This window comes from Panicum virgatum, chromosome 5N (assembly GCF_016808335.1).
Source record: "Panicum virgatum strain AP13 chromosome 5N, P.virgatum_v5, whole genome shotgun sequence".
NCBI classification, from domain to species: Eukaryota; Viridiplantae; Streptophyta; class Magnoliopsida; order Poales; family Poaceae; genus Panicum; species Panicum virgatum.
Genome location: NC_053149.1, coordinates 5,708,994 through 5,719,131, shown reverse-complemented (window position 1 = coordinate 5,719,131; position 10,138 = coordinate 5,708,994). Strand labels below are relative to the sequence as shown.

The 10,138-nt window shown below is 50.6% G+C and overlaps 1 protein-coding gene across 1 annotated transcript; it reads right to left on the bottom strand.

The window, feature by feature from the left end:
• Window positions 1–606: 606 nt before the first annotated feature.
• Window positions 607–1,400, bottom strand: LOC120674461. Its single transcript, XM_039955641.1, has 2 exons — window positions 848–1,400; window positions 607–746 (listed from the first exon to the last, which is right to left on the bottom strand). The coding sequence occupies exons 1-2, from the start codon at window positions 1,389–1,391 to the stop codon at window positions 607–609; spliced, it is 684 nt and encodes a 227-aa protein (XP_039811575.1). The 5' UTR covers window positions 1,392–1,400.
• Window positions 1,401–10,138: the final 8,738 nt, after the last annotated feature.

The window sequence follows — 10,138 nt, the reverse complement described above, 5'->3', positions numbered from 1 at the left end:
GCATCTGTACAGGCAATGCTTCTGAATGGGTTTCAGATTTCACCCCCAGATAACACTTGGATTAGGCCAATTAGCATATACTAGTCCTTTGCGCGCTGTTGCTTGTTGGTTTTAATATTTACTTTGAAAATAAGTACTGATACGACAATTAACATATATTAAAAGCGAAGGTCTGGTAAATAATAAGGTACAATAGCAGGTTGGAGATATCAGTGCATTGAAGTTCGCTGAAGTACCACTAATTACATAGGTAGGTAGATATCTAGCATATTTATTTATATCATATATTATAGGTGAACTTGAGATAGTAGATTCAAAATTATTTGCGAAGTGATTATTGGCCTCCAATATTTGTTCACCAGTTTTTTGGTTCGCGATCAGAGTCTGCAAGATTGTAAAAAATTGATATTCAGTCAATAGAATTGTATAATCTGTTGTCGGTATAGAGAAAGCAATGTGCTTTGCTTTTCTTTTAATTACCAGGATAGTAGTAAGCATCATTTGGGTCATCGTAGTCAGAGCTTTCGCCTGAATATGAAGCGCCACCAATGCAAGGAGCGGCATTCAGTTTGTTTTCATGTTTCATTTCAGCTTTTTTTTTGCAATTTAAGAAGGTTGACTATTAGTTGTTGTAAATAATCTTTTTTCTGCTGTAGAAAAGTAGAATTGGTTACTTAGTATTATACCTTCAAATATTTCTTTGTCAGCTTCTCTTAACATCTCCGAGTCAATATTTTCTTCATTATCTGCAAAAAGAAAGGTCTTAGTATAGAACAATATCTACTATAGTATGCATGGAGGTGTAATAGGAATAAGTGAAAGAAAGATTTAGTAAACGGTAATGTACCTTTGTACGGTGGGCTGACGGGTTTGGAATGGACCTCATCATATTTCTCTCCGATCCAGTCAAAACCTAACTGTGTTACTTTAGGGGAGAATTTGGTTTTCAGAGTAACAGGGTAAGAGTGTACACTGGTTGCAAGGCCGTTGCGTGTTGTATATGAAATGAACCCTGTTGGTGGAATGCAATGGATGCCTGCTGCGTAGGCTTCGACAGTGCATGTTCCAGTTTTCTTGTTCATGGTGTAGCTCTCAATATCGCAATGAGGGTCAAGAAGTGCACCTAGGCTACTAACATCAAACATGTAAGGCGGTATGCCATGTATCTCGATAGTTAATGGAATTAGCCAATGTTCTGTGAAACATCGGCCATCATTAGACCAGCGTGATAGAGAAAATGTGTGGTTGTTATCAGTAAGGAACTTGTAATTCAAGATGGTATCATAGTCTTTTTTTTCTGCGAAATTGTAGGATGAAATCTGGTGGGAAGAATGAGATTTCTTCTGGTTGTGGTGCATTTTTGTAGATCTGAGCAAATATTGCTTCGACATCAGCTGTTGTTGGTGGTGGTAAGCTGGTGAAGCGTCCTCTCATAAGAGAAGACTTAAATGTGATACAAAGCACCAGTCCCAGGAGGCTGATGCCACATTTATTACATCAGATGGTTCAAAACCGTACAAACCTTGGAGGACACTCGATACAAATGATGATAATTATTAACCAAGCTACAACGTAACACCAGACCGCAAACCACATAGGGTCTACCACGGGCTCAGAGTACTGCGACAGCGGAGGCATCTCGACAGGGCCGGTACCACAAGCAAGGTTGGGTGTAGAACGATAACCCTACTCGGCGTCGTCTGGAACGAAGTCCGGGTCTTCTTCTGTAAAAAGTGAGAATGGGGTGAGTACGAACGTACTCAGCAAGTCCAACCACACCCACGGAGGGGGTTATAACAGAATAATATGCATAGGTAAATCAAGGAATAGGTTACGGTTTAATTTGCAGAAAAACGACATTTTATGCAGGGGTTTATTTTACGGAAAACCTTTTAGAAATCAGCTTTTTTTTACAGTAACACAGAGTTCAGGTTTTAAACTGCTACCGGACTCCCCGTCCGTCGTAGCACACGGCACAACTGCCGGAACCAATTTCGAAACAACTCACACCAGCCCATCCCAAGAAACACTAGTTATGTGACCACACCGTAACTCGCCCAATACCGTGGGCACGGACTATTCGAATAGATTCTTAACTCTGCAGAGGTGTGCAACTTTACCCACAAGTAGGATACCACAACTCGAACACCGTCGTGTCGGTGTAGATCCCAACATAGCCATTACCCACCATAGCTAAGCCTGACTAGCCATCACGGGATGCACCAAGGGGTCATCGACCGTTCACGTAGGTATAACCGGGCATAAGTCACTCGGGGCTTATCCCTTTTCCTTAGTCACCCGTCGCTCTCAGCTCTCCTGATGGCTATCACACCAACTAGTGGGATTTATGCTACGCCGTTACCCATTCAACGGTCGAGTGGTCTGCACGATAGTGGAGTTAGGTGAGATGACACACCAACTCGGTCCTTAAACACGACAAGATGGATATCTCCCTTCTTTTGCCTTGCCACATTGGCACAAGCACACCAAATGGCAAATCCGTAGAAATGCCATCCATCCCGTCTAAACTTTCTTTGAAAACACCACATTTATCCCATCCCACACGCACACATTTTCTTTATAAAACAAATCGTATTATGAGTAAAGTCCTAAGCATTCTAATATCGATTAACGTCCAAGCAAAATCAGACGTTAATCTAGGTGGTCAAGGAATGGTCTTCACAAATCAAGGGGTGGCTATCCAACCGTGTTTTCATGCAAGCAAAACATATGCAATTTTATAAAACAGGCCATTGGTTTGTGTTTATAAAAAAAACTAGGACAGAAACATGTATCAAAGGATGGGATTGAACTTGCCGTCTTCAAAGCCTTCGGGGAAGTCCTGTCCTTCGGGCTCGGGGTCGCGGAACCGGTCCTCGTTCTCCTGCTCACAGAACTGCTCGTTGACGGGCTCTCCCTCGTTCACTCCGTGGTCTACAGCACACACAAACAAGCATTCAATCAATTCAAAGATCTATCGTTGAGCTCGAATCGGAATCACATAAAATATGGAGATAGAAGTGGCATTTTTGAGTGTCTCCCTAATGGCATGGCCAAGATTTGGTTATGAGTGGCGTGGTAAAAGTTTCGGGTTAATCAGAGGTTGTTTGTTACATGAAATGATAGGTTTAGTAAAGGTTCGGGATCGGATAAAAGGTCAGGGGCCTAGTTGTAAATAATTCGGGAGAACCCGGGGCCTGTTTATGATTTCTAAAAGTATTTAGGCCTAAAAGGGAAGTGCAGGGACCTAATTATTATTAGGTTTAAATAGTGGAGGATTTGTTTGCAAAAATAGAAAAACAGAAGGGCCTTTTTAGGAAAAAGCCCATAAGGAGTGGGGGCTCTTTATGGAATAAAGGGAAGGGGGAGGGCCTAATGGCAAAACTGCCATCTCCTCCTCCCCCTCGCACTGGGAAACAGGGGAGGAGCGTCGGCTCGCCCGGCGGCGGCCCGATTCGGGCGCGCTGGACTTGGGCGGCGGCCGGGGGTGAGGGAAAGGGGAAGGGTGGCGCCCTGGAGGGGGGATCCCGGCCTCACCTCGGGCAGGGATGGCGCGCAGAGGCGGGGCGGCGTGGGTCGCGGCGGCGGGCGGGAATGGCTGCGGCGGCGGCGCTGTAGGTTAGGAGAGGGGGCTAGGGCCGGCGGGTGAGGTTGTGGAGCTGGCCGGGGAGCTCGGGGCCCTTTTATAGGAGAAATGAGGCGGTGGGGGTAGTGTGAGCCGGTGGCGGCCGGTAGGTGCGTCCGGCGAGCGGGCGGGCGGAGTTTATGGCGCTCCGGCCATTCTTGCGCGTCGCGGGGCAGCGGGGTGCGTCGAGGGCGGGCCGATGCGACGGCTCGGCAGCGGCACAGGGCAAGGGAGAAGCGCGCACGTGGAGGGGCCCGGTGATTGAGCCGGTGGCGGCCGGTAGGTGCGTCCGGCGAGCGGTGCGGGGCGGAGTTTATGGCGCTCCGGCCATTCTTGCGCGTCGCGGGGCAGCGGGTGCGTCGAGGGCGGGCCGATGCGACGGCTCGGCAGCGGCACAGGCAAGGGAAGGCGCGCACGTGGAGGGGCCCGGTGATTGGGCTTGGCGTCGCGCTGCGAAGCCCGAGTGACGAGGCGGCGGTGCTACTGTGCAGGCGCGCGGCCGGCGGGCGAGCGCGGCACAGGGAGGGACGCGTGGCCGTGCCGGAGCGGTGGCATGGCGGCTTGGCGTCAGGCACGGTGAGGGCGCGCAGAGAGGCAGCGGCGGTGCGGGGGCAGGCGCGCACGTGGCCGAGCAGGGAGTGGGCGTGCGAGCGCGTGCGCGCGGGTGGCGCCGGGCGGAACAGTGAGCTCGCGCGGCGGCGGCGGCCTTTGCGGCGAGGCAGAGGGCGGCAGGCGGCGGTGCACGCGCGCGCGTGCGGGCAGGACGAGCCGGCTCGGGGCGGCCTGGCGCGTTCGCGCGTGCGCAGCCGGGAGCGGAGGTGCGCGCGCGGGAGGGAGGCCGGAGGCGGGCGGCGCGGCTGGGCGCGCGACAGGGGAGGGAGGAGAGGAGAGAGAGAAGGAAGGGAGGAAAGAAAGAAAAAGGAAAAAGGGTGAAGGAAAAAAAGAAAATAGGAAAAAGAATTAAAGAAAAAGGAAATGGGGAGAAAGGGAGGGAGAGAAAGGAAAAAGGAGGGGGAGGGGCGGTGCGCGCCAGCGGCGACCGCGACTGCGGTCAGCCACGCGTGGCGTGCGGGCCGCGGGGGGGGGGGGGGGGGTTGGGGCACGCGGTCGGAGGAGAAGAGGGAAAAGGAGAGAGGAAAAAGAGGGGGCGGGATTCGCGGCGGCCGGTCACGACGCGTCGCGTTGGATGGGGAGGAGATGAGACGTGGATTGAATTCGGGTGTCGGATCAGATCTCCGGGGATCGGGAGATCGGAGCAGGAGGGTTTCCGGGAAGTTAGGGTTAGGGTTTGAGGAGAGATCGAGCTCAACGACGAGAAACAAAATTTTAGCGCACGATTTATTTTAGGTAATTTTCGGGATGTTACAAACCTACCCCACTTAAAATGAATCTCGTCCTCGAGATTCGACTGGTCCCTAAATAGGTGGGGAAATTCCTTCTTTAGAGCGTCTTCGCGTTCCCAGGTAGCCTCTTCCACTCCGTGTCTGCTCCACTGAACTCTGCATATCCGTACTTCGGAGTTTCTGGTCCTCCTGGTGACAGCATCGAGAATCTTGACCGGTACTTCTTGATATCGTAAGTCTGGCTGTAGATCAATCGCTTCCACTGGCACATGCTCTGCCTCGGGCACTCTCAAACATCTTCTTAGCTGCGAGACGTGGAATACTGGATGTACATCGGACATTTCTTCTGGTAGGTCCAAACGGTATGCTACTGCTCCAACTTTCTTCAGAACTCGGTATGGTCCAATGTACCGAGGGGCCAATTTTCCTTGTACCTGAAATCTTCGGGTTCCTCGAATGGGTGAAACCTTGAGATACACAAAATCCCCTGGACTGAAACTTATCTCCCGTCTTTTCTTGTCAGCGTAGCTTTTCTGTCGGGACTGGGCTGCTTTCAGCTTTTCTCTAATCTCGGCAACTCTTTCTTCTGCTTCCTTTATGAGTGCGGGTCCGACTAGAGCACGTTCTCCCACTTCTGACCACATCAGAGGGGTCCTGCATTTTCTTCCGTAGAGAGCTTCGAACGGCGACATGCCCAAGCTTGCTTGATACCCGTTGTTGCATGAGAACTCGGCATAGGGTAAGCTTTGTTCCCAATCTTTGCCATAAGTGAGGACACACGCTCTCAGCATATCTTCCATAATCCGATTCACCCTTTCTGTCTGACCATCTGTCTGCGGGTGATAAGCGGAGCTAAAGTCTAGCTTGGTGCCCATAGCTTTATGCAAACTTTTCCAAAATCTAGAGGTGAACTGGGTCCCTCTATCTGAAACAATTCGGCTGGGCACACCATGCAACTTCACTATGTTTTCCACATAGAGCTTAGCTAGCTTCTCTCCGCCGTAATTGGTCCGTACGGGTATGAAGTGAGCTGATTTAGTAAGTCGGTCCACTATTACCCATATGGAATCGTGTCCTTTCTGGGTTCTGGGCAATCCTACCACAAAATCCATCCCTATTTCATCCCATTTCCAAACCGGGATGGGTAGGGGTTGCAATAATCCTGCCGGCTTCTGATGTTCGGCTTTGATTCTCTGGCAAGTATCGCAATGGGCGACGAATCGTGCAATATCTGCCTTCATCCCATTCCACCAATATTTCTGTTTTAAGTCCATGTACATTTTGGTGGATCCTGGGTGAATAGAGTAGGCTGAGTTGTGGGCTTCATCCATGATTATTTGCCTGAAATCTCCCTTCTGAGGCACACAAATTCTATCTTTATACCACAATGTTCCTCTATTGTCCACTCTAAAGTCTGGTGCCTTATTTTCTCCGGTCTGCCTCCGGATTTCCATTAGTCCCTTGTCCGACCTTTGGGCTTTCCTGATTCTTTCTTCTAGAGTGGATTGAACATTCAGCACTTGGCTGGAGCCTCGAGGGATAATGTGCACATTTAATCATGCCATTTCCTCTCGCAAATGGTCATTCTTGGGCCCGTAGGATTTCCGACTTAGGGCATCGGCTACTACATTTGCTTTACCAGGGTGATAATGGATTTCCAAATTATAATCTTTGACTAATTCCAGCCATCTTCTTTGTCTCAAGTTCAAGTCTGGCTGGGTGAAGATATACTTCAGACTTTTATGGTCGGTAAAGATTTCGCACTTATTTCCAATCAAATAATGCCTCCAGATCTTAAGTGCGTGCACTACGGCTGCAAGCTCCAAATCATGGGTCTGGTAGTTTTGCTCATGAGTGTAACACCCTAATTTAAATTTCAGTATTTATTAATAAATTAATTGGCTTTAGTTAAATTTTCTAAGGTTTATTGTGTTTAGTTGGCATTTAATCTAATTTTTGTTCCTTAATTAATTAAAATTTATCATAGGTTTAAATTTTTGTTGCATTCATGCTGGTGCATACTTTTATTTGAGTGTGGTTTGGATTCAAATTCAAATTTGAATTCAAACTTTGTTTGAATTAGGTTTTGAATTGAGAGAGTAAATAGAAATAGAAAGGAAAAATAGAAAACCCAGCCCAACCCGAAACCCAAACCCCAAGCCCAGTCCAGCCCATCCCTTGCCCGTGGCCCTTTTTTCTCCCGCATGGGCCCAGCCCTTTTCTCCAACCTGGCCCAGCCGGCCTCCCCGCGGCCTGCCTCCGCCTCGCGCCCGGCCCGCCCGCGCTCCCCGCTCCGCTGCCAGGCCGGCCCCACCGGTCAGGATCACCTTCTTCCCCGCGTCGCCCGCGCGCAACGCCCGCCCCGCAATCACCGGCGCAGCGGCCGGGGATTTCCTTCCTCATCCGCCCCACAATCCCCGGCGCCCGGCCTTTATTTGGCCCCCGCTACCCCTCTGCGCTCTCATCTCGCCGCCCCACGAACCCTAGCGCCGCCTCCATCTCGCTCTGCTCGCTCCGCCGCGCAGAGCCCTCAGCGCCGCCGCGGCCACGCCACACCGCTGCGCCACCCACTCCGCCAGACCCCGCAGGAGAACCGCCGTGCACCCGGGGACCCCCCAAGGTCTTTGCCCCAGAGACCAGGCCCCACCTCGCCGGAATTCGCGCGCGAATCGCTCGACGGTGAGTTGCGCCGCTCGCTTGGGTTCACGCCGCCGGCGTCTCCCGTGCCCCGCTGACCCCCGGTCTTGCTTCGTAGAGCCGCCACGCGTCGATCCAAGGAATCCAGGCGCCTGGAGGAACCCCGCGCCGCCCGGACCACGAACGCCGCCCCTTCACCGCCGCCGGTCGAAGTCGCCGGGCCTCCACGCTGCAAGTCCGACCGCCTCGACTCCCTCGGTGAGCTGCGCCCCGACCCCTCTTGTTTCTGCGCTACTTCCCGTAGCCTAAGCACACCCTGGGCGCCAGAACGCGGCTCGCCGGCGAGAGCCACCGTGCAGAGCCGCCGCCGTCCTTGCTCTCACCGCCACTGACCTCCCAGAGGCCCGCCAAGGTCCCAGGTGGACTACGCATGACGCGTAGTCCATCCTAGACACTCACCCGCGTCGAATCGAGACCCTGAGCGTCGATTTCGGCTTACGCCGGCGATCCCCCGCCGCGGGAGAGGAATCCCGGCGAGTCCCGCCGCCGCCGTCAGCCGCGTTCAACCCTGGCCATCCGATCCGAGATGTACGCCCGAGATTAGATCCCAAACCGATCAAATCCCAACCCTCAGATCCGGATCCAACGGCCCAGAACCCTAGATACCGGTTCGGCCTGGCAAACTTGCTAAAGAACCCCTACCTTTCTTCGTTTTCAACCCGCAGTCCAGGCGCTTTCAAAAATATTTACAGTTGGGCCCAGTTTTTAGCAGATAACCCCCTGGCTTTTCTCAGAATAGAACCCGCCGTCCAGTTAGGGTCTTTTTACGCGTTGGCCCTCGGATCTTTCTGGTTTTTACGTTTTAGTCCTCAGTTTTTGTAGAAAACCCCCTGGAACTTCAGTTTTCTTACAAATAAGCCCCTGAACCTTGTTTTAGGCCTAGTTTATGCGTTTTAGCTCCGTTTTTAGCGTTCTTTTTATCCACGCGATCGTTGTAACGCGTAGAATAGTTTTAGCTTAGCTTTTCTTGCTGTTTTTATGTATTGATGTACTGTTTCTTAGTTTTTGTTAATGTTTGCTTGTATGCTTATTTTCGTGCATTGTTTTGGCCATGTGTTCGTGAGTAGACGTTGATCCATCCAAGGAGCCCCAGTACCAGTACCCGGAGCAGCCGTCTTCCGAGCACTTTGAGCAGCAGCAGGAGAAGTACGAGGAAGGCAAGTATAACATGAACAACCTATCATCTTTAAATACAATTTCATACTGCATTTTAATACTGTATGCCTTTAAGGATTTCCTAGCCAGTTTATATCCTTTAAATATAACCTTGGGTTGCATTTTGGTTAGTTGTGCTAGGTTGCTGCGCTATAACACACTCTGGTCCTTTTTAATTAATTTGACTAATGGTTTACTTGAACTTAATTCTGAGAGTGGCACTCTGTGTGGCTTGAGTGGCTCACGTCTCGTTAAAATTGGCTTTTGTTAGAAACATGGTTTAGGGGGCCAGCACGGTGCTTAGTGCTTGGTTGGCCACTCTCCATAAGGACCGGTTCATAGAGCGACAACCTGGGACAACAGCGCTACCACAAGACTGGAATGGGACGGTCTTGGCTTACTAATTAGGCCATTTTGGTTCGGGAGTAACTTACCGACGGGGCATGGGGGGTGGTGAGCTTCAATGGTGGCCAGGCTACGAGGCTGGTCTGTGTGTCTTGTACCCCCTCGAGGTGGTTACCATCGTTGCGGAGCCTGATTCCTTAGCGGTTACACCTTGCCAATGTGTCCTTTGTAACGGCCTCGTAGTGAGTTTGCTAGTCATCTCACCTAAGGAAGTGTGATGAACAACTGGCGTAGCTCACGACTTGTGGGTAAAGATGTGCAACCTCTGCAGAGTGTAAAACTGGTATACTAGCCGTGCTCACGGTTATGAGCGGCCCAGATCCTCCTTTTGATTAGTGAAGTTATCTCCTTCCGACGAGGGAGGTGCTTCTCGGGGTTACCTTGGTGGCTTGGTCGTGGTTTGGTTCTCAGTAGTAGTATAATTTAATTCTGATTAATGACTATGTAACTGGGTTAATGGTAATTCATCAATTCGTAGTAAATAGCTTTAATAAAATTTTGCCAACACTTAAAAGCTAATGCAGTTGAGTCAGCCAACCTTAGAGCCTCATAGTTTGTGTTATACTTGTTGAGTACAAGTTGTGTACTCACCCTTGCCTCTTCTCTACTTTTTCCTCTTGGCTACGCTACTGCTGCTCAGTTCCTGCCGATGCGAGGGAGTTCGCTCAGCGCTACCAGGACTACGAGGACTTCTAGGTGTTCGTCTCCCAGTCGACGTCCCTGTGGCGCCCTGCTTCAGCTTCGGAGAGTTTTATCGTATTTGTACTTCGCTTCCGCTGTATCAGACATTTTGTCATTATTGTAATAAATAACATTCGTATTCGCTTTATTATGTCTTTTTACGTGATATGTGCTATGATATACTGTTCATTCTGTTGTATATACGTGTGACTTGATCCTGGCACGTATATGA

Excerpts from the sequence above, each read along its gene's own strand:
- LOC120674461 (XM_039955641.1), bottom strand. The coding sequence starts at position 1,391 with ATGTCGAAGCAATATTTGCTCAGATCTACAAAAATGCACCACAACCAG. Across the intron at positions 747-847 it reads CGTCAGCCCACCGTACAAAG|ATAATGAAGAAAATATTGAC; the intron begins GTACATTACCGT and ends TTCTTTTTGCAG.